Source organism: Coturnix japonica, unplaced genomic scaffold (genome assembly GCF_054131305.1).
Source record: "Coturnix japonica strain WE unplaced genomic scaffold, WE-NBRP24 Scf048, whole genome shotgun sequence".
Taxonomy (NCBI): Eukaryota; Metazoa; Chordata; class Aves; order Galliformes; family Phasianidae; genus Coturnix; species Coturnix japonica.
The window spans coordinates 1,759,665-1,783,428 of record NW_028188951.1 but is presented as its reverse complement, the minus strand read 5'-3'; the positions used below and the strand labels follow the sequence as shown (position 1 = coordinate 1,783,428).

General features: G+C 47.0%; 2 protein-coding genes across 5 annotated transcripts in view; one reads left to right on the top strand and one right to left on the bottom strand.

The window, feature by feature from the left end:
* The first annotated feature begins 446 nt into the window (after positions 1-446).
* LOC146752274 (uncharacterized) overlaps positions 447-23,764 on the top strand; it is a 64,085-nt gene continuing 40,767 nt past the window's right edge. For all 4 annotated transcript variants that reach the window (XM_085532105.1, XM_085532104.1, XM_085532101.1 and 1 more), the window contains exon 1: positions 447-545. The gene's annotated coding sequence lies outside the window, so the exon portion shown is untranslated. The remainder of the gene's footprint in view (positions 546-23,764) is intronic.
* CXCL14 (C-X-C motif chemokine ligand 14) lies at positions 5,408-12,705 on the bottom strand. The gene is made up of 4 exons (XM_015875817.3): positions 12,535-12,705; positions 11,637-11,742; positions 7,714-7,824; positions 5,408-6,569 (listed from the first exon to the last, which is right to left on the bottom strand). Exons 1-4 carry the CDS (start codon positions 12,596-12,598, stop codon positions 6,554-6,556), a joined length of 297 nt encoding a protein of 98 aa, XP_015731303.1. The 5' UTR covers positions 12,599-12,705; the 3' UTR covers positions 5,408-6,553.

The following is a 23,764-nucleotide window of genomic DNA, read 5'->3' as shown; positions in this document are numbered from 1 at the left end:
TGAGGAAGGGAGCCAGGCTGCAAGATAGCAGGGAAACATCATTCACAAAGTTGCTTTATTTGTTTATTTATTTATTACTTGTATTAGAGCTTTAAATATGTATGCAAATGGACTCTATTCTAAAGAGGTGGGGTTTAATTAAAAATAAATAAATAAGTGATGTATGATTTAAAAAAAAAAAAAAAAGAAGAAGAAGAAGATGATGATGATGATAAAGAAGAAGAAAAAGCATTTATTGTTATTTCTCTTTGTTAATCTGCTACCGATCAACTCAGCTCAACCCAAGGCAAAGTAAGGCAAGTAAGCTCCAGCCCGGCTCAACCCAAACCAGCCGCACGTTTTACACTCCAGGTGCTGGGAATTGAGCTTCTAATTTATGCACTCCTCCCACAACCTCCTTTAAGAAAGGGGGCAGAGCTCAGCCTTCCCTGTTTGTAAGGGCCAGAAGCAGCCACACGGTGTCAGTCTCTACCCAGCTGCTGATTCTCACACGGTTCTGCTCTGCACGCGGCGGAGCTGGAGGAAAGCCCTTCAGTCTGCTTCAGGTAAGCGTGGCAAATCCTATAAGTTTTTACTTCGACATGTGAGAAGTTGAATGTTTTACGATTGCTGGTACTTTGTGACCGTTTTAAAATTCCCCTTTGATATCTGTTGTGTGGTTCAGCCAAGTTCTTGTTGTTGCTTGTAGTGAATTGTTGCGTGTAGTGAATTCTGCAAAGGATTATCTGCATGGGGGGGGGAGGGAGGAAGATAAGGTGGAAGGCAGATGAGGAAAAAGCATTATTAACTCTACATCTTATTTATGAGTGATGAGTCACTGCAGCAAGTTGCTACAAGGCTCAAGGTCCTGTCCAGCCCCTGGAGCTGTACACAGGAGCTCTTCTCTCCTGTGGACTGTAATGCTGTAATTGCCCTTAAAGCGGAATAATTGGCATTTGGTCAGCTCTTTGGGTCGGTGTGACAAAGACTGTACTCCTAGTAAAACAGGGTGAATGTTTTTCTGTGGGAAAACAACATCTTTCAGTTTGTTTCAACTCTGTGCTCCTGAGCTTGTTCTACAGCCCTAGTTGTCAATTCGTATGATAAAAGTAAACAAGACTTTAAGCAGTGACCCTTTTTGGCAGGTGTGGTTCTGCCTAGGTGCCATTAGGACTGGGAAGAGCTTTTGGATTGGGACTGGGGCATCATATCAGCCTAATGGTCTATGCAAAACCCTCGAGGGCGGCTGTTGTTGTTCAGATCGTTACTGATGCTCATTTTGTGTTTTCCTATTTGTGCATCCTATTGTCTTTTCCCTTATTTAAGAGGCTAGAAGTTTCACAGGCATGATAAATCCAACGAGCCTTTATCTTTAAATTCCTGTTGCAGGTGGCTTCAGATTCACAGGTGATCCTGATAATCTCCTGCTCTCCCTTAGCTTTGCAGAACCTGAGCAGAAGGGTGCTCAGTCTCCTGTGGGTTGGTGGCATTGCTTGAGGCCAGGTGTCACCACTTAGTGCTGATTACTTTAGTGAAGAGCTTCATTTCCCTGGCGGGATATTCCTGCTGCTTTGTAGAAAAGGAGGGGGAACGCTTGGCAAACTGGTTCCTGCTGGGGAGGAAGTGGTGCCTCACTTGGAGTTACTGGGTTAAAGAGCTCCAGGTGGAGTTAGTTTTGCTAATGTATTTGCAGGAGTGTTAAGTCTTCAGGACTTAGAGAGGAAGGTTGAGTAAACGCTGTGGTAAAATGTAAATGGTGTAATAATGAAGGTAATGGAAATGAATGGTCAATAATGAGGCAAAATTCCTGTGGGGCGAAGACATGAGATTTCTGGGATTAGAAGTGAGCTCAAAATTGCCATAATCTCTATTTTTTTTCCCTCTTTTTAAAGCCTATGGTAGCATTTCTCTTCCTTTTAAAGCTTCTTTTTCTGGGAGTCCCTGAGTGTTCAGCTGCAGCACACAGTGCCTGCTAACCCAACAGAGCTGCAATTGGTGGCTCTGCACAGAGCCCTGCTTTGCCTTACAGGTCTCTAACCATGGAAGGATGCAGGGATCTGTTGCTTGGGAATCCTTAAATGCACACAACAAAGAAAGGCAATTAGAGCTGTTTTGCTTCTGCCATCCAGCAAATCTTGCAAGCCTCAATCCTTTTCTTGCTCCAAGATTTATGATGGGAATAAATCATAATTAATTCCTGTAATTATCAGCCTCAAGCAAACACTAGAAGTTTTCCTTCCTCCCCCCCTTGGGAGGGGAGAAGAGGATCTGAAGCTCCTCTGAAAGGACTTTGCCAACCTTTTTTGTTCAGTGGGAAGTAAAACAAAAGCCCAGATGTGATGGTTGCTCAGGCATTGGCTGTCTGTCACCCTGTGTCATGTCATCCGTCCCTCCCAGATCCCACCTGCATACTTGGAGCTGCTCCTGATGGGCTGGTGCCCTCTGCCCAAAGAGCTGATAATGTAAACAGGCAAAAGATGAGAGAAAAATCAAAGGGGGAGATGAATGCTTTACAGAGGTTGGCAAAAGGATCAGAAATGCAACATGTTGCTTATGCTTCATAAGATAAATGGTAGTGCATGTTGCATGTTTGTAAAGCATTCCCTCCAGGGATCTTGGCTTTCTTTTGGAGTATGGATGATCATCTGCTTGTACCCAGCAAGAGAGAGCAAGTCATCTTCTTGAAGCATTCAGGGTGATAGTGTGCATGTGTGGTTTTGTGTCCCCGTTGAGAAGTCTGGCACACAAGTCCAAGGATATGAACCAAGCACAATGCTTGGAGAACATCAACTGGGCTGCGTCTGGGGCTGGCTGGGTGTCAGCAGCAGGAGGGTAAAACTGGCATATGGCTGTGTGGGGCAGAGACCCCGTGTGCTGAAGGTTTGGGGTTTGCTGTGCAGTCACTCAGTGCCTTGTGCAGGTGGAATGGATGTGGCTATGCAGATGCTGTGGCAGCCATGTGTCCCTTGGCCACTGCGCCCTGAGCATGCACATCCTGCATTTGCTGCCTAACTGTGTGTAAGTGTCTTTGGAGAAGTGTTTCCCCAAGTCCACTATGCAGCAGAACAGCTGTGTTTTCTGTGCTTCAGGGGCTTCTCGTGGTTGGGTAAGGAAATGCACGTTTGTTTTTGCAGAGCATTCCCATCAGCAGCGTTGCAATGAACTGATTTATCCTGCATGCAGACCCGGGGCTGTGGAGGTATCCCCGGGCTGTCTGAGAGGATTTCAGTTGCCACTAGGTGTCCTTTCAGCCCTGCTTTCCTCCAGCACAGCACCTGGGACTGTTGGCCCAGGCCAGAAAGTGCTGAACCAGGGCTGCTATTCCCCACCCCCCGGGTCCTGCCCTGCTTTGTCTCGTGTCCTGCAGGTTAACAGAGGTGACGGTGCCTGGAAAAGAATACAAAAACAAACTTATAGTTTTGTGCTGAATGTTAAACGTTTTAGAGCTTCTTGTGGATTGAGAGCTGCTGTGACACTGCCATCTGGGCAGGGTGCTTAGGCACTGGTTGGGCATTGCTAACTGGGGCAACAGGCAAGGGGGCAACCATGGGGGAGAATTAGAATCATGAAATCATTAAGGTTGGAGGAGACCGTTAAAATCAGGGTCCAGCTGCCAATATGTCACCGCCATGTCTACTAAACCATGTTGTGGTTACAGGGATATCTGGTGCACCTTTTCTGGGCAAACTGAGCACCTCCCAGGGGCTGCTCAGCTCTTAGTAACCTGGAGTTGGAAGGGAACTGGTGAATAATGGTGTTTGACAGGGCAGATGAGGGCAGTGAAATCTGCAAAGAGGTCCTCAGAAATTCATACAGTTCCATTTGGGTTCACGCACCTCTGAACTCTGAAGGCAGCAAATGCAACAAGCAGAAATCCCAGCATGAGTGCTTGAATGGAAATGCTACAGAGTGCTGAAACTGGAAGCCGTTCTGAAATGAAGTCAGTGTGGCTGAGGCTTGTGAAATAGGCTGCCCAGCCCCCTGGACCAGAACCTGAACTCAGCCAGAAGTGCTGAGTACATTGCAATCAGTGAGGTCCTTGGATGCTGTGCGCATCTGGGTTCAGGTGATTCATTTCTGAAAGCTGACTTTAGAGGGGGTGGGAGCAGGAAGTGTGGCTGGTGTTTCTTTAGACCTGATGGGGAGTGTGCTTTGGGGGCTCATAGCAGAGCCTGCTCACCATGTCAAGGCACAGTCACCCTGGGCAGGGTGCTGGATTTATTCTCAATTGCTCCTGTTTCTGCCAGTGTGGATCAGTGAGGGCCAAGCCTGATGTTTAATTGGTTTAGGAGCTCAGGGACATGGCAGCAGTGGGACTGTGCTGTCCCACACATGGCATCCAACTGCTGCTTAATAAACTTTTTGTCCACTGCTAACCTGGACCATACATGAGCAAGTGAAAGGCAAGTGGTGAAAGGATCTGTATAATATTACTAATCCCATGTAGTGCATTTGCTGAAGAGGTCCCCACACATTGTGTCAGCTCACTGCAGCTGCTGGGTTCAGCCTTGTGCTTTTATTAAAATAAAAGTGGGTAGAACAGCTCTTGAATAGGTGATACCCATGGCAGAGGTCAGGGAGGGGTGGGGATGCTGGACAGGTCCTCACCCTTGTGGTGGGGCCTCATTTTCAGTCTCAAAGGACAAATGTGTGGCTTCTATGTAGGGGAAGGGGAGTGGAATGGGCATTTTACTAGGAAGGTATTGCTGCATCCTTGTGCAGAATAGAGCTGTTCTCCATCTCTGCAGGAGTATCAGCACAGTAAATATGCATGTAACACTTGTGTGCTTAATTTGCTGTCTGAACTGGAGAAACCTCTTGAGCTCAGACCTGGATATGGCACAGTTTGCTGAGCTCAGGCAGCATGGATAGTGCTGTGGGAGTTGAGGCTGCTCAGGGCAGGGCTGGCTTTAATGCATGTAGAACCTCTTTGTTCTACCTGCTGCTTTTCTTTTCAGATCCACAGGGTTTGAGAATATCACTCTGTTGTGCACTGAACCCTGAAGGGGTGGGAGATGTGTTGGGTGTAAGGGCTGAAACTGTAAGGAGAAGAGGAGGAGGGAGCTCATAGCCCTTTGGTTACAGCCTTCCCCCATCTAGCTGAGGTGTTTTCTAGACGTATTTTACTCTTTTATATACACCCAGGGTGGCTGGTTTATATTTAACATAACTCTACCATAAGCACATGGCACAGCCATTGTTTGTGTAGTAGGATTCCTCAGTGTTTAGGTAAAGTCCAGATCCTAGAATGAAAAAGGGAATTAAACAGCCCCAGAACTGCTCTCCTAACCCTGCTGTTATCAAGTTGCCTCTACTCTACATCAGCCTCCAGTTTAATGCTTTACCCTCAGCAAAACTGCCCACTGAAATAAGGGGTTGGAAATGGCTGGGGTTCCTGAAGGAAAAATGGGAGAAGTGATCACATATATGTTTTTTAAATATATTTTTTTATTACTTTTTTCCATTTGTCTTAGAAAGAAATATGAAATCTGCATGCAACCTCCTAAGTATTTCAAACATTTAAATAGTATACGATAATTTAGCAGTACAGAACATTATACAGAAAAGAGAGTATAGGGAGACTTCCTAGAGTATATTTACAAATGAAAAGGTAGTTTTGTTACTTTTAAAAAGAGGAATGCTTTGCTTAACATTGAAGTATTACATTCGAAATAATGAATATGTTGTATTGTGACTAAAACATAGGTATTTATATGTTTGCCCTACTGTATTTTTTCATAAAAAGATGCCTTTTAAAGGCTTTTTTTTTTGCTACAAATCTAGGAAATGATACACAATAGTCTTGAAGCTGAAAATGGCTGAGTACTGAAGCCACAAACTTTGTATGAGAGCTTCAGGTGGAGGAAGGAAAGAAATTAAATGTGTTCTTAGTAACAAAAAAGACCTAGAAATACTCTCTAGTGTAGGAAAATTAGATGGGAGGGTGGTACACTTCACCTTGCAGCAAGACCCCAGGTCTGTGAAGGAAGAGGTACATGAGTGGTGCTTGCACTCCCTTGCTGATGAGCCAAGGGACCTCATTTCTACACCACAGCCACCGTGTGTTGGTGGCACCTCACCCAGCTCCTGTTCTGTCCCAGCATTGCCCCACTGGGGGCTGCCAACATGACCAACAGCCTCAGCCCTGAGGCTTCCCCATTGCTGAAGGGGTTGAGGGACGCAGCTGGAGAATACAAACATTGTCTAATGAGCTTATAAAGCTCAATTGCGATCATAGTGAAGTATGAATGAATAAGAATTAAAAACAAGCAGGAAACAACAACAAAACCAAACCAACCAAACCTCTTTAAAATGCCAAACATGAGGTTGTTTTTTCTTTTCCCCAACCTTGGTATGATGCAGGCAGGTGTGAAATCTGAAGTGCAACAGATGCTTGTGAAATCTGGAAGCCTTTTGCACACGGCTATAAAATGTAAAAACTGACCCTTGGTAAAAAGTGCTTTATAATAATATAGAATTTGTGTCTTATGTCTGTGAGAGAGAAATAATCTTCTGCAGAGCCCAGTCCTATGCCAGCCAAGGGAGTCCTCTCCATTCCTCGCACCGCCGCCTCCTATTCTTCATAAACCCTGCACAGGAGGAAAGTGGAGAGCAAAGTATTTAAACCATGAAGGAAACAACTCCCTTCCAAATAATTAAAACCCAGAAGCCAGAGTGTTAGCCTCTGCTTAAGTAAGTTGGAAAGCTATTGATGTGCTTGGCCGCAATGAGTGGGACATGCAAAATGGGGAAATCCACGTCCCATAGTACTCTTTAACCACTGGAGAATCCCTCTCTTATATGCAAGCATGAAGTAAATCATAGTTGTACATCTGTATTAGGATGGATTGTAAGTTAACAGTATGTCATCTTTGGAATAATACCAGGCTCTCTGTTAGTTTTCTAGCTTACACCCTGAGGAGCAAACCTGGCAGCCTTGTTTGCTGCAAACTCTAACATGCTCAAGCTCTTTGGGTGAAAATAGTCTTACACAGAGCAGGGACAGTGCTGTTTTGGGGAAGAAACCAGTGATTGTGCTATTTTCCTTTAAATCCACTGTCCTTTTCTGGAGGGTAACTCAGTGGGTTTGATACAGCTGGCCCAAAAGGTGCTGACCAGTTGTTTGCTTGAACTCAGTGACTGAAATAAATTGGGCTCTTTGTGTCTGAAATATCTCCTTGCTGCGCTTAGTTTGGGCTGTGGAGGAGCCTGAGCAGCAGGCAGGAGCTGTGCCAACAAACCTAAACAACCAACAAAACCTGATGGCTTGCCATCAGTTACATAGGTCTTTGGAAGGGGAAAGGTAGCAGTGCCTCTTAGCATTCCCTGGGAATGATGCAATAGTTAACGTTGGCCAAGACCTGTGGCACTGAGAGTTGTAGATGTTGAAGTTTTGCAACTGAAGTGTGTGGCATAAAGTAGGGCAGCGTATCCCCAGCTCTGCTGACTGCTTTCCTTATGACTGCATGGAAGTAATTTGGCCTTTCATCTTGGCTTTTTAGCTGTAATGAGGAGGTGAGTGCATGCAAATAGCCAAGATCAGCTGACAAAGAGTTTAGCAGAAAATAACGACTTATTTATAGTTATAACAGCCTAATCCTAAAATAGAAGCAAGCAGTGCATGTGGCAGGAAAGAAATTGTATCGTGAGCATCCGTTTCTACTTATAATATTGGCAGTGAAATGCATCCCCTATGCTGGATGCAGCACTGGCAGTGTGTGCCCATTCTCTTACCTGCCCTTCTCCTTCCATACTCGGTACCACTTCAGCAGCCTCACTGTGTTCTGGCGTTTAGGGTTGAGGCAGTGCTGCTGCTCTCCTCTCACTTTTGTCCACAGGGTCACACTGCAAGGGAAGCATGCAAGTTATGGGCACTGCAGACAGCTCCACCTCATGGCTCTGCCTGCGGGGCAGTGCCTGAATTGCTCAGGGCACTCACCCAGGCAGCGATGGGGCAGCAGGAGGTTTTCCTGCTGTGTTTTATGGCAGCTGCTGGAGTTATAAGAATGTTGGAGCAGATCTTCAGCTGTTATCAATCAGTGCACTTCAGTATGTTGTCTGTAGAGCCAGACTAAGTTGTACCAGATGAAGACGTCCCCATTATTTTTAATCGGTGGGGTTGCTCTGTCTGCCTGTTAGGTATTTCCTTTCGAGTTTAATAGCTGGCTTAATTAGGGCTCATTTGGGCAGCCACAAGGTCTTTGCAGGAAGAGATGGTTCCTTTAGGCTCAACAACGTTGCATCCAAGGGGAAAAGATCAAACCTGGATCTTTTTTTCTCTTTACTCAATCATATTTTAAACACTTGCACATGGGTGGGTATTTGCTGATCCCAGCAGGGCGGCTGGGGCTCCATCTTCCTGTGACTGCAGGCATATCAGTGTGCCTGTGTCAGCAGCACTGCCTTGGTGTCCCCTCAGTGCCAGGATGAGCATTGCTGTGAGGCAGATCTCTGCCTGGAGCTCCAGGTTTCCTCCCAGGTTGCTCAATGATGTTGCCCTGGAGGCTCTGCCCCAATCAAGTTGATAGGTGAACCCTGGCACTGCTTCCCCAGATGTTGGCTCTCTGGAGATGTGGGCTGTTTGTGCTTCTCAGGACTCAACACAAAGTGGTTTTCTAGTTTAGTTGCTCATTTGGTGGTTGAGGAAACCCTGCAGTTTTTTACTGGCTTTATTTCATTTTCAATAAATACCATCCACAAAAAGGGAAGGGTTTCCAGTTTACCCAGGATGTTATAATAGAATTAGTCAAATGCTTTTAGAAACATGAATAGCCAAATAGAAAACCAGAAATATCTGTGAATATAACAGGTTTCTGGCATGGTTTGGTTCAGAGAAAGGAGCTGAGCATCTCTTGGCACCACCAGAATGCCTCATGTGCTTCCCCAGTACACCCCTTGTTGCACTTTCCACCCCTGTGGGAAGTGAAACACTGCTGTCTGCTGTCTGTTCAGCTGAGGGTCCCACTGTGTTTCCTATTTCAGTGTTGTACAACGAGCTCAATTTCTTCCTTTTCAATGAACCCGCATTCCTGCTCTCTTTCTCTGCTTTCCCTCCACCAAGTGTAAGCTAAAGTCACAGAAAACAAGGTGTAATCCTCAGGTTACTTGTTGGGAGGACTTAGGTCTTCCCCAATGCACAGAAGAACATTTGATGGCCTTCAAAGTCTCTGGACTGCAGAGGATGGAAAGGGAGGGGTCACTGCTTCAACCTGTGGATCACTGATGCCACCTCAGCCGGCCCCTGGGTATCAGTACATGAGAAAGGTGGTGAATCCAAGCTTAGTGAAGGCACAAAGCATGCATGTTTTAGAAAGCTTGAGGTTGGCATGAAGTTTCTCTGTCCAGCAGTCACCTCCTTGGCTGTACCATCTGCACTGACCTGTGCCAGACCTTGGCTTGAGTTTCTCTTATGACAGAGCACAGTGGATATTTCCAGAAAGCGATAGCCAAGCTGCATCACAGGAGGAGAGGAGCTCCTCTGAGAAACAGGAGAGAGTGAAGGACAACTCTGACCCTGCAGTGCAAGAAAGAGGAGATGTTTGGTGCATTTCTCAGTTGTCCATCTGAGAAGTACCCCATCCCATACAACAGGTTTTTCTTAGCTGAGATGCGTTGCTTTGATGTCAAGCGTAGATCTGTGAGACATCCCTGTGGTTCTTGGTGCTGAGGGCACAGCCCTGGATGGTGGCAGTAGGATGTGGGGCAATGCCACCTTGGGGTGCAGGCAGGCTGCTGGGCAGGTTTAGTGCCACATGCTTAGGAAGAGAGGTTGTAGAAGCTGAGTTCCTGACCAAGGATCTGTCTGGGTGTGCTGCAGGGACAGGCTGAGCAGGATGGTTGGAGCAGGTCTCTTACAGCTCCAGGGGGCTTCCCCATGTGGCATTTGTGTGTCTAAGGGTCTTTGTGCCAACACTGTCCCTGATATATTCACTTCCCCAACTCTGTGTTGAGCACCAGATATGTTCCCCTCTTGGAGATGCACAAAAGGGATGGCTGCTTTCAGACAAAGTGTTAAAACTCCCTCTTTTTTTCTTCCAGAGGGGAAAAGTGCCTCCTACTTGGTGTGCCATGAATCCAGGTAGGCTTTAACCAGGGCTAGGAATCAGTTCAGCTTTCACCCTGCACCTGGGGCTTTGCTAAACTGCATCCACACCCCTCCTAATCTGCCAGACCTCGTTTCTATCATGTTTCACTTGTATGGGGTACAAGAGCTTTTGAGGAAAGCAGGAGGGAAAGCAGCTTCATCAACTCATTTTAAACAATCACCACAGCAACAAACACTGGGCTGCAGGAATTCAGCTCTTCTGTGCCTCGGCCGGAGACTCACAGATCCCTTGGCTCTGAATATTAATTTGAACTTGTTCAGGCTGCAGTGGGATGGCTGGGAAGGCAGCGAAGGCAGCATGTTACTGGCCCATGGGTGTCTCCAGGAGCATGGGAGAGTGATGGGACAGCTCTGTCCCAGCAGCTGCTGCAGTTTTGTGGGCTTGAATAGCATTGCTTTGCATTTGCATAGCTCTCTGCTGGGATAGCAACCCAGGCATTGGGGATTTCCCAGCTTCCTGATGGAAAAGGAGAAGTTGCATGAATGAAATCTATTCCACACGTGGTGTTCTCCCCTCTGCTGGCTGCCAAGCTTGGCTCGGTTGCTCACAGGGACAATGTTGTCAATGTGGAGAAGGCTGTTGCAGATCTCCAGTCCTGTGCCACAGAACTTTGCTGCCCTGGGCAGCATCTCTGCAGGGATGGGCTCAGCTGTGGAGGCATCATGATGGTTGTGCAGGCAGGGTGGGCAGGATGAGGCCCTGGGGATCTTATGGTGCAGGGCAGGATGCTGAGGTTCTTTCTGTGAATGGGGAGTGAACGCTGGAGTGAATTGATCTGTAGCATTTTGGGGTGTGCGGTTGCACTTAGGACCCTTTTTTCCCTGTTGTAAGTGGCAAACTCATTGCAGTTTTCTCAGTTACTCTGGTCATCATCCAGCTCCATGTGATGGGGTTTTGTGGGGCACTGGAAATTGTCCAAACCAGGACAGAGAACCCCTGTGAATCACCCATATTTAAAATGGGGGGGGGGGGGGGGGAAGGAAACTGCTCCATCAGAGATGCTGTTAATCCCTGTGGCTGCCTTACTTTGCTGTACATTGTTCCAAGGCTTCCAGCAGCATCACTCAGGGCTGGTAGTGCAGCTTGGAGGAGAGTTTTGTGCTGGGTGATTCTGTGCTGGGTGATCCCATGCAGCGCACAGGGCTGTGTTGGTTTGAGGACTCTGGTTGGGATGAAACTATGTAGAAGCAAATCCTGCTCTTTTTCTCACTTTGCTCATCCCCAAAATCTCTGGTGATAGTTCTGGATTTCACAGCAAGTGGTTCACCGTGGTTTCAGTCCCTGTTTTCACTCAAACTTATTCTCCTTTTATTGCTACCTGCTCTGCATATAATCCCTTGAGCAGACAAGAGCATCAAAAACTGATAGCAGAGTTCTTGATCAGAATTGCACATTTATTGCATTGGAGAAGACAGCAAGTGACCTTTTCCCCCAGAGCCGGCATGCCAGAGAATGATAAAAGCAAAGAGCAAAGAAGGGTCTCGCAGAGTAAAGCAAATATAATTCAGCTGACAATAAAACGGAAAGGGAAAAAAATGAAGGAAAACTTACATAATCATCTCCTCCACACAGAACGGGTACCTCGGTTTTATTTCCAGCTTCCGTACATTAGAGAATCTTATTTTCGGCCCTTTCCTCGAGCACTTGCACTTTACGCCTAGAAGAGAAAGCATTTGCTCACCCTCCGGTGTGCCCGATATCCCCTTCCCCCCTCACCCTGCGTGCCTGCAGGATGCAGCTCACTCTGCCTGGTGCCGAGGGGAAAAGCTGCGTTTCGTGTTGCTGCTGTGCTTAATAATAGTGATGTTTTCTTTGCCACAGGTAGCAGCTCCCCAAGAAATGTATTTTAGAGCTCGGTAAATTTAGAGCTTTGTGAAGTGCACCTGTTGGGATTGGATATAATTGTATTGAGCAGGAGGGAAACGGCAATGCGGGAATTCACCTTAAACCGAAAAAGCAAATGCCCTTTTCAGCTCCTTTCTCATTTTGCTCGTGTCTCTCTCGCAGTTTGGAGCACTTTCCGTCCTTTTTCCTCTCACGGATGCTGCGGTGCATTCGCAGCCAGACAAAAGCCGAGCGTTTTTTTAGCCGCCGGTTTTGTGTACAGCAGAAAATGCACCCTGGCAAAGGCAGTGGGATTCGTGCACTTCTAACTTGGCTCTGTCGTCCCTGTGCAAATCGCCATTCGTTTTGGGAGGGGGGGAGATTCGAGGTGTGCCCCCCCAGCAATGAGGGCACGGGGTGCAGCTGGGTGTGCTATGAGGATGCAACTTTGTATTTTTGCTTTTACCTTTTAAAACAAAGAATATCTCAAGGCGCTACCTCACACTGTGGAATCATTGCAATACTTATAGTGACGCGCAGGGAACTGTCCTTTTCGGAGGAAAATAGGGTGAGGGGGAGAGAATTGGAGAGAATTTTAAACGAGAATAGGCAAAAATCCTCTTACCTTCCGCACTGGCTAAGCACATCGCGATGAACAGCAGAAGTAAAGCTGCTGTCAGGAGCTTCATGGCGAGCCGGCAGGTACCCGAGCGCACGCAGCGGGGTTCGGTCTTGTGTTCCTGTATTCGAGGTGGGAAGGAGCGGCTGCGGGCGGTGCTGCTGCCCGAGCTCTGCCGCGTTCCCCCCCGCTCGTCCCCTTTTAAATGCGCTCCCGCTGCCCGTGCTGCCGCCTCATTAACATGCGGGGCCGCGCGGCTCCCTCCGCTCCGCAGCCCCGGGGGGAGAGGCGGGCGGCGGGGAGGGACGGGGCGGGCGGGGGGGACGCGGCGGCCGCGGCCCCGTTGGGTTTCTGCTGGGTGGCCGCTTTGGGAATGGGGGTCGGAGGGGGCTCACCTGGCTGCGGGAGGCACCTCCGATTTGCGGAGAGGAGGGAAATGGGGTGAAATGGATGGTGAGATTAACGCCGTGCTCCGGAGGGTGGTGTTAGGTGGGTTTGGCATATGGGGTATTTCAGGAAATCAGGGAGTTCTAGGGTGGCTTGAGCAAACGCTCAAGGAATTTTTTGCGAAGGTAACAACGGACAGAAACTTTGAGGAATAGAAGTGTGTTCCCTCTGCCTCGCAGAAGCTGATTCTGATTTCACTTTTGCTATAAGAGCGTCCTCAGCATCCCAATTCCACGCTTCAGTGGAGCTGAAGGGGGTGAGGAGCGCTCGGGTCCCCAGTCTCATGACGAATTCAGAGCACGGTGCTAATAACCACCTTCGCCGACCCTGGTTATTTTCAGCACCCTGCTCCCATACCCACACAAACCGACCCGAGCCATACCCCTAGCTGGGGAATCCCTGCCTCACTCTCCCAGCCCCATTACACGCCTTCAGCCCCATTTCCATTTGAAGTTTCCCACCCGGCCGTTTTCCTCCCATTGGCAGCGGCCGCCCCTCCGCGTTCCCGGCCGGGTGTTGGCAGGCATTGAGTACAGCCGTACCACACGCAGCCTGCACGTTGCACGCAGGCGGTTTGTCTGCCTTGTTCCAAGAGCTGGGTTTCATGCGGGACGTGCCGACACGTCGGGAACAGCTTGATTCGGGGAGCCGGGGGACGTGGCAGGGGGCTTTTGGGGTTAAAAAGCTAATTTCTGGGTAGGGCTGTCGGTGTGTGGAGGTGTGGGAGTGTTTGTTAAGCTTTGGGTATTTGGGCTGCTCGGTTCTAAAGCAGCTCCTAAGATTGAATCCTGGTGGGAAAGATTTGCTGTGGGTATTATTCAGTGGCAACAAAACTAAAGGGGCAGGTTTGTGCTGCGGCCTGGTGATAAAACAGAGAGAGGTCAGGGCAAACCTCTGAAAGATGCTGGCAGTGCCCTGTTCCCATGAAGAAGGAAAAAAAACTGAAGGAGAGTGGAAAAGGCAAATCCCATAACAGTTGCTGGCTGTGTGGGGAGGATGCTGGCAGGGCATTGGGATAGACAGCTTAAACCCATCCCAGCCCTGCTGCAGCCTGGGGTCGTTGCTTGCTCTGTGTGTGTGGGAGCAGCTGTGGGCTGAGACAGGGCTGTGGGAAGGGAAAACCATCTTCCCTCCCTTCTGCTAATAAAAATTGGGTGCAGCTTTAGCCGGTGGCAATTTGAACATCCCCCAAACTGAGAAACTCATGTACAGGCTGCAGGAAGGGAAATTCTTGAGTTTTCCAGGAATGAATCCTCTTGTTTTATATGACTCTTGTTAACAAGTGTCAGAGGAGCCGAGCTTATGAGCTATGTAGTAAGCAGAACTCTGTTTTAGTTCTGATTTATGTGGGAAAATGGATGTGTATGAGATGTGTGTGGATATGGTAACTGTATGCTGTGTGCCCGAGCACTTTGGTGTTGCTGTGCCATGTGCTGACCTTGACAGTAATTATTTCTGACAGCTCAAAGGTGTGTCTGGCTGCAGAGTGGCAGATTTTGGCAGCCATGTCTGGCTGCTTCTGACACCTGCTCCAACTCCAAATGACAGTCAGGGAGGTGGAAAAAGGTTTGGTAAAGTGTTTAAGGGAAAGGAAAGATACATGTGCTGAGAAGGAGCAAAATATGACCGTGAAGCTGATATTATTTACTGTTGTTGTGCTGTGTTTAAGAATCTCCTCATCATCTGGCTGAGGAGATGAAGCATTTAGAGGGATGTGACAGTGTGACACAGTCCCTGGGTATCATATCAGGAGTCTGGGGCAGGAATTGGGCTTAAATTCTCCCTCATTCAGAACTAAGGAGCACAGATGAATTGTGTGTTGTACAGAGTTGTCTCCTGGATGATGCAGTTAATTTCTTGAGATTCTGGGGCTGTGTAGCCTCTTAGTGTTTGGCATCAGATGCAATGTGTGACATGGGTGAGATGCAGAGCCAGCAGAAAACTCAGCCCTCAGGCTTGAGGTGAGTGGAGATTGCCTCAGATTTGGGCAAATAGATCTGGGAGCGTGTTGCAAGCAGCTCCTGTGGTGCTATCCTCCCTCACTGGAGGATGTGGTCAGGGATGTGGGCAAAGCTGTGTTTCCACCTCTTGCTCCAGACAGACCTTTTCATGCCTCCATAGCAATGCACAGTAGTTGTGTCATCCTTTATGTGTTTGTCTATCGCGAGTTGAAAGTCAAAGCTTTAGATTTCATCTTTTGTCTCGGGGAAACATGAAACATAATTCAGGGAAAACAGCTGTGTTCCCTTCTGTGGAATTTCACAATGGCTGAATTTTGCGAAAGAAGCCTCGTATTGTTTTTGCAGTCACTGCTTTCTTTTGATATTTTCCTTTTATTTTTTTTATTTCCATTCTGAGATTAAACTCTAGACTCTGCTCCTTCTCCTGGGAGCAGTTTTAAGACAGTTCTCTTCACAGACCTGAATTATTCACCAAGCTGGAGTTTTGTGCTGAGATCAGAACGGGTTGGTCTCTTGTTGTGTGTGGGAGCTCTTTGAAGCTCATCATCATGAATCATTAAAGGGGTTTCGATAGCATGGCCAAGCTGAGCCCTGATGCTTCGGCTAGGTGATCCGAGAATCACCTTGAGATGCAAACAAAGGGTTTAATCCCACCTTTTGTGGCGTTTTATGTTGAGAAAATTGTGAGTTGTGTTGAAGTTCTTACTGACTCATTTCCTTTGCTGTTACAACTTACCATTTGTTTTTGTGTGAGAGCACAGTTTGCCTTGATACAGTCCTCTCAGTTCTGAGTTGAGAACCATTGCAGGCATTTGTTTTTGCATGTAGTCATACAGTGAGTTGGACTGGCTAAAGAGGCAGCTGCTGTTACCCTGCTTAGGATGGTACTGGGGTTCAGTTCCCTTCTCCCTTTCCTAAATGGTTTTAATTCTTGGCTGTGGGCTGTGCACTTGAGCCAGGATGCTGTATGGCTGTCCTTGTCCATTGCAACACGTGGGTTGGATGGAGAACATTTCATAGAATTAAGGTTGGGAAAGACTTCTGAGTCCATTAAGTCCATCCCATCCTCACTGTGTTCACTTACGACATCCCTAAGTGTCACATCTGCACACTCCTTGAGCACCTCTAGGGACAGTGACTCCACCGTGCTCACCTGTGCCAATGTCTGACCACTCTTTTAAAGAATAAATTTTTCCAACCTCCCCTGGTGCAACGTGAGGCCGTTACCTCTCATCCTATGGCTGGGGAAATGTGTCCTACGTTTCCAGGGCAGTAAACAGATTGTGCCTTCCCGATTTGCACTTTGCAGCTCTTTTTCTGTGTAGAAGGGGTAGTTTGGGTCAATTTTTTTGTGTCATGTTTTCATGTGGAATGGCTTTGCGGATAGGGTAGGACTATGTGTGTAATAAGCTATAGGCAGCTTTCTCCTTGCTGGTTGATGCCACTTCTCTAAAAGACAGCGGGTCCTCTGCCAGCCCATCAGTATAGGGCTATTTACCACCACTAAAGGCAGCAGGAAGAGCAGAAGATGACCCATCATCACCCTGGACCTGTTGTGCTGTAACTCTGGGATTTATCTGCTGCAGCTCTTCAGGGTCTTTTGCAAAGCTCTGGGCTGTTCTGTGCTCTTTGAGGAAATCCTCTGCAATGAAAGGATGGACTGATTGCTTTCATTACTGCTTACCGTTGCCCCTTAACTGTGGCAACAAAACTGTCCAGGATGGAGACTTAAAGGTATTAGATCAAATTCTTCATAATTTAAAGCCTTTGCAAGCTTAATTCTCCCTGTCTGCTGCAGCTAGGTTAGGTGCTGCTCGTCTCTTTATTTTCTGCTGAGCTGTGTCTTGGTAATGATGGGTATTTTTCATATGCTGAGTGTTTTCACCCCTTGGGATAGAAAGCATGTGTAACGTCTTTAAAGATAAACAAAATGAATGAGTTAACGATGCAGGCTTCGGATGTTTAATGGAAGATTAGTAGGCTGCCATCCATCATAACATCGTGTGAGGATGGCACATTGGAGAGCTGATGTGATGAAGTAGAAGTGGTGCTTGTTGCTGAAATTAAATGTGAAATCAGCAAGAGAATTAGGTGGGTCTGATAGAATGTGCAAATATTGAACTCAACAATGTTGTAGGGCTGCACAGCAGCACTGGGAAGGGACAGGGCTTGTAAAGCTGCTATGCAGCCCCCCACTCCATGCCCTAAGTATAGGGCTCCGCTGCCTTCCCTCTCAGGGACAAAGCTGTGTCCAGCTCCCAGTTATTTCCTAGAGCCTTTGGCAGACTCTCCTGGCAGTTGGCTGGCTCTAAGGCAGGCAGTTGTTGCTCAGGTGACCTGGAAGCAGAATGGAGCCGTAATCCTGCATGGGAGGGCTGTGCCCTAGTGGGTGTAGTGGTGATGGGTCCACGGTCAGACTGTGATCTTAGCGGTCTAAAAAGAACCGGCGTTAATGATTCTAAGATTCTATCACTCCAAAACTGTATTAGTGTAGCAAAGGCACAGTAATGCAGCAAAATGACTCTTGGGGTTGCACAAAGTTGAGAAGTTCTGAATTAACCAGCAATGTAGAAACACTCAACAGTTGGCACTTCTTTCCTTTCACAGTAAGGTGTGCCTGGCCCGTACCTGAGATCTCCCCAGGTCTCATTGACTTGGTGGAGAAGATTCAGTGCAACTGATTTTTATAGGAGTGGATGTGGATTTATGGATGTTCTCTGAGTTTGGGGTACCTAAGAGTTAATGTGAATTTCAATCAAGAGGATATTAAGAAGTGCAGAGGGAAAACAGATTAGCTGTCCTCTTGCTTTGCTCTATGAGATGAGCCAAGAGAATGTGATGAGACCGATGGAAAAATAAAAGGAAATGAGAAATCAAAGGAAATGCTACTTTAGGGGTTATTTTATATAGTGACTTGGGAAATTTTCCCTTTGGAGGATCAAATATTCTTATATTTTTAGCAGAGCCAGATAGATTTTTTTTGTTAGATAGATTTTGTTGTAAGTTGTGATCCTCTGTAGGGGTTTGGGTGGCAGTGGCCCATCTCAGATGGAAGCAGTGGGATGCTGCTGGATGCTGCTATATGAGGTCATGGTCTGAGATGGGGGCTGCCATCACCTCAACATCAACTGGGCAGGAGCATCTAATGAGGGCTGAGTAGCACGCACCCTCCTTCTCCAGGCCATTATAGCAGATGCTTAACACTGACATAGTCCAAAAGACCTTCACCACTCCATAGTGTCAAAAACCTTGCACTGGAGGCTGAAAAAATGATTGTTGTGTTCTTGGCCTGGTGTGTCTGCTCTGTCCTTTTGGTACCTGTGAGCAAAGGCTCAGGTTCTTGCAGCCATCTGCCAGCTCTTGTCTGCCTATGCACACACAGTCGGGTTTTGCTCCTGGCCTGACACACAAGCCTGGTCTCAGGTCTCAACCAGCTGGCTGACAGCAGGCAGGTGCTGCCGGAGGCCAAAATGAATGATTTATCTCTGTGCTACTGTCACCGTTTCTTAAGACTGAAGTCTCTCTAATTAACTCCTTCGCCTTCATAAATTCTTCATTGGCATTTGTATCTCTGGTGCTTTGCACGTGTTTGTTGGTTGGGGACTGGTTTCCCTTCCAGGCGTTGCTGGTGGGCTCATCTTTTCACTTAGTAGTGCCTTTGGTTGTGCTGTGCAGCAGCCCTCCCCCTGCCATATTGAGGTTTCCATTGCTTTTTGGGGTGCTTCCGCAATAAGAACACCTTGGTTTCAGTAACAGGCTCCAAAACTAAAGCTTCCCCCATATGCAAAGAATATCACACAAAAAAGCTCTTAAACAGTGATTGCTCACCATGCCTGAACACAGTGGATGCTAACAACACAGAGGCCAGCTCTGTGCAGTCCAAGCCTTGCCAGTGCTCTGCTTCCTGCATCTCTGCCTGTTGTTTTGATACCTTACAGACAGAATATTCCACTTTCTCCAATTGCATTTTGTGCCTGGCCTGGGAGGAGCTCTGTGCAGCCCACCCCACTGCTCTGTGAGCACCAGGTGGGACGGCCGCCCTGCAGATGTTGGTCCTTGCCAAGGAGAATTGGGATTATTGGCTGCATCTTCAAAGGCCTGCGGTGTTCCTCACTGGGGAAGGTCAGCGGAAGAGAGTCGCCTGGGAACTGCTGTCCGGAAGTGAAAATGGGATGCTGGATTGGCTCCTGAGTAGCAAAATGCACTTTCTGAGCATGAGAAGCAGCCCACACAGTCTTTAGACATGTTTGTACCCAGAGCGATGCCTTTAGCATGTAAACAGCTCCAAATGAAGCTATCGGTTATGGCTGGCTGCAAGAAGGGGAAAAGGCACGGTATGTCTGCCTTCTTCATTGGCCTGGTGCTGTGTCCATGGTCACGCTAGCTGCTGGCTGGTTTGACCCTTCTGAGCAACACCATGACTGATTTTGACTCATTGTATGCATTTTTCCTTAAGAACCTCTTACATTGGTCCAGCTCAAGCTAAGCATTTGCTTCCATCCACCCCTCACCCTGTGACTATGCACAATGGCATTTTCAGCTATGCTGAAGTTCTCGTAAACTTTCCTTTCATTCCTTATGGGAACTCTGGACACAGCAGCAAACAGCTGAGGATATATAGCACCCTAATGTCACACTTCAAGACTTATATTAGCATTCAGGCACCTCTGGACCTAATGCAGTGATTGGCATTAGGGATTTCTATGCCAGTCCTTCCCTTCTGTGATGGTCTCATGTGTAATTCAGGTTCTTGGATTTGCAGAGATGGGAATCTGGCTGATGAGAGTAGATGGGGGTGGGGAAAGGTGCTGTATGTGTTTTCTCAAGTGTCAGCCTGTTATTTCAAGGGATAATTTGTACCTCTGTTTGTACAAATCTATCTACGGCTGGAGCATGATAAGACAAGCTGATCTTTAACATTCTTCATCTTCTGTTCTGTGCTGCTAAGGAGGCAATTTCCAGAGCGAGGCAGCTGAGTTTTGTATGTAGTGTGTCTCCAGCAAATGTCATCATGCTACATGTTAGGTGTGAATTCACAGGTTTATGGTCATTGGGGAACACAAAGGAACAAGGAGCAGGTAGAGGCTTATGGTAGCCTTCAGCGTAATGCCCTTTGCTTTGTCTGCAGCCTCCAAGAGAAAGAAGCAAATGGTGCCTCCAGTGCACCAGGGCCGTGGCTTACTGGCCACGGTGTGCATGGGCTGGCAGTTGGACTAGATGGTCTTAGTGTTCTTTTTCCAACCTTAATGATTCTGTGGTTCTTGTGAAGGCTGCAGGCAGTTTGTCACCGCTGTATTATGCATGCAGGGATTTGTATTACAGCCTGTGGCTCTGCCTGGAGGCTGCCTTTAGAAAGATGGGGGCTGCAAAGACTGAAATATCTTTAGGGCTTATTCCTTCCATTGGTTGTGCTTTCCTGCTCTGCAGAATATTTCCTGCTTGTGTTCCCGGAGCGGTGCCCACGGTGCTGCTCTTTGTGTGTCCCTGTGCTCCTGGAGCTGCTGCCTCCTCACTTCTCCCTGTCTGCAGAACAGCAGTGCCCCCATACCCTAATGAAATAGGGTGAGTGGCTTTGTGGCCATGCAAAGTTCACAAACTATTCAAAGAGCTTATTTTTACCCTGAATTAATGTGAACCTTCCTCATAGTGGGACAAGTCAACTTTTGCTTCCCAAGGCACTGACTCATGGCACTCCAATAATAACCTGACATATATGCAGGTGCCATGGCTCCTCTCCAGCCCACGCGCCTGGGTTTTCTTCCTGGAGGGAATCAAAGGGTACAAGGACAGGGAGGCAGAGGTGGCAGGATTTCGTGGTTGGAAATGCTTTTCTCTTCAGGGAGGTTAGAACTTGGGTGATCCTTGAGGTCCTTTCTAACCCAAGCCATTCTATGGTTAAAAAAATATCTAGGTATGGCATTGGTCTCTATCACCTGCTCATGCTGAGAGACACCCCAAAATAACCCAAGCACCAAGCCCAAGGAATAATCAAAGCAGGAAACTTCAAGCACAACAGCTTTCTGCAAGTGGCAGCTGTGCTGGGAGCTGAGATTTAAGCTGGAGTTAAAGAAGTTCATTGCAGTAGTTTTGAAATATGGAGCTATAAAACCCCAATTTTCTGCGTGCGGAGCTAAGTGTGTTCCTCTGTATTTCTTCTGCTGAATGTTAAGTGGATCAATTGTACTGAGGTTGCCTTGATATGTTTATGTATTTTTTTTCCTAGTGGAATTTAATTCAACACAAACTCTACAACATTCCCCCCCTCCTCTTGTAGTTCCTCATTTAGGTGCTGGTGCAAGGAAAAGTTGAGAGCAATGAGAAAATACTGGAAGCTAAATAAATGTTCCCTAATCTCTCTTCAAGCCCAGACTGAAATGTTATTAGTACTTTTAGGCTTGTCTGGATTAGTTTCTTAAGAAGCTGAAACTGAACAGATCTAAATAGATTATTAATTTAGTAAAACACGACCTCACCGGGGACTGAGCCAAAGGGGAGTATCACATTGCTTGGCTTTTCCATCATGTGCATGCTCTTTTTGTGGGAGGATGTGACCCTCTTCTAAACTGGGGATGGTGTGAGTGAGGAGTTGTGTTGTATGGGCACCATGGGGGGCAAGGGGCAGTGGGAGCCTTTGGCCTTCCCTCTTTCTCCATGTGATGCTGGCAGTGTATCTGGTTTAAGACATGGGATGGGAGCAGCCTCTACTACAACACTCATTTGAATCTTAGCTTGTGGTGGTGTTAGTTAGCAGTGTGCTACTGTGTCTGTGTTCTCTGCACATGAGCCATGCCCAGAAAAAGAGAAGGTCCTCATAGTCAAGGAATTTGAATTTAATGAGTGAGGAGGGGATATAATTGAAGAGGTTTGGCTTCCCATAAATAAGAACAGACCCACCTGAAAGCTTCTTAATTGCTGTAGAAATTGTGCAGAAATTGTGTAGAATTTAATTGTGTAGAAATTTCCGGCTCCTCAGTCCCCATCCCATAGCACTGTGTGGCTGCAGGGAGGGTGGCTTTGTTGGTGTCTTTGGAGCGTGGTTTGGCTCCATCTGTCCCATGCTGGAGGGATGCGGTGGGTCCTTCCCCTCTTTTGCTGAGTGTTGATTGCAGCATCTGGTTGTAAGTGTGAGAGGAATTCCTCATGGGCTTGAGTATTGGTGGTAGGGAAGAGATTGTGTTTTGTGAGGTTTCCGTAAGTGACACCTGCATTTCAGCAGCTGAAGTGCCCCAGGGCCTTTTGCTTCTCATTACTGGAGGGTTTTTTAACCCTTTCCTAAAGGATGGCTCCCATTGCTTGGGACTTAGTGCTGACTTTACATAGAGAAGAGCCTGCCTGCAGGGCTCAGGCTGAATTGGTGGCATTTCTCTCCTATTCCCAAGGACCCCCTTGGTGGGATTTGGCTGCCCCTTTGGTGGCAGTCACATTTCTAAGTGAGCCATGCAGGAGACCTCTGTGCCTCAGCCTCCACAGATAACTGGTGGATATTGGGTTGGATTTTGGACGTGACTGTCCACAAAGATTTGTCCCAGGTTCTTTATAGTGCCAAAGCTCCTGCTGAATATAAAGACATGGGAGTTGTGCTTTACGGTCTTCATAAATGGGTCAGCATTTCAAGGGTTTAGGTCACTTTGTGGAAGAGAAAACCTGCTCGTATTTAGGGACAAAATATTTCCACAATTGCTATGAATCTGCCAAAGGAAATACAGTTCCCTGGTCTTTATGATGTTAGGGAGAGAATCAGAATGAAACTTGCTTCGATCAGAATAGCAAAGCTTGGAAATGTGAAGCAATCTTTCTCTTTCTGCAGCTATACCCAGAAGCAGTAAGTCTCAGCATAAGCAAAGTGGATTTTTCTGGGTTCTTTTTCTGTTTCCATAGTTTTCTATGGGGAAACGGGGTTTACTCATAACATTGACATTGTTAGTATTCCTCCAGCTGCTTTCTATTTAGAGGAGTGTGTGTATCACATTTATCCTGTACTCTTTAAATAACCACCATTTTATTTGTGCCTCCTTGTAACCTCTCTAAATATAACACTGTTTTGGGGAGGAACAGGACAAATTTGTGTAAGGTAACATGGAGTGCTATATAAAATGTGAAAGGAAGGGAAGGGGGGTGATAATGAGTAGAGCTGAGCAGAGTCCTTCTGGAGAGCGAAAGCGTCCTTTTGCAAAACCAGTGTTTACAATGGACAAATTTCAGTGCCCTTTGGAAAAATGAAGTTGTTTTTCCTCAGTTTACTGGAAAGGCACTTCTCGTGTTTTGTTCTTAGGAAGGGGCTGTCTCTGCTGGTGAGTGAGAAATCTGTGCGAGGTCTGGGGCTGGTCAGTGCTGTGAGTTTTCCCGAAGGAAAAGGGGTTTTGGTCACAGCCACTTGGGTGGTTGCAGGCACAGGATGAGCCCGTTGGCCCTGGGGTGCTAAGCCATGATTTTGTGCTTAGTTTTAGCCCCCAGAGAGATGGAAGTGAATCATTTCTGGGGTGGTGCAAGGCACTGGTGCAATTAATGCAACAGAAAGATCATTGTCTGGTTTGGATCTTTCAGAGTTTCTCTTTGATTTCTGAGCAAGATTCCAGGACAACACATCAATGTTGCTAAAGGTATTACTCTGATTCATGACCCGTTCGCATTTTCCAGTAAAAAAAAAAAAAAATTAAAAAAATAGCTTAATCCATTTAAGTCCCTTCAAAATTAATTGGCATGTTTAGCAGTTTCCAGTAATAAATATTCTTACATCTGTCCCATTGTTTCCTGCTGAAAAGTTGTTTTGATTTGTTTTGTTTCGGATCATCTTCCCCAGCCTCTGTTTGGGGAAATAACTCACTTTC

Coding starts and splice junctions, on each gene's coding strand:
- CXCL14 (XM_015875817.3), bottom strand. CDS start 12,598: ATGAAGCTCCTGACAGCAGCTTTACTTCTGCTGTTCATCGCGATGTGC. Junction 11,743..12,534: donor GTGCTTAGCCAGTGCGGAAG/GTAAGAGGATTT, acceptor TTTCTCTTCTAG/GCGTAAAGTGCAAGTGCTCG. Junction 7,825..11,636: donor TGTGTGGAGGAGATGATTAT/GTAAGTTTTCCT, acceptor CTTCCCTTGCAG/TGTGACCCTGTGGACAAAAG.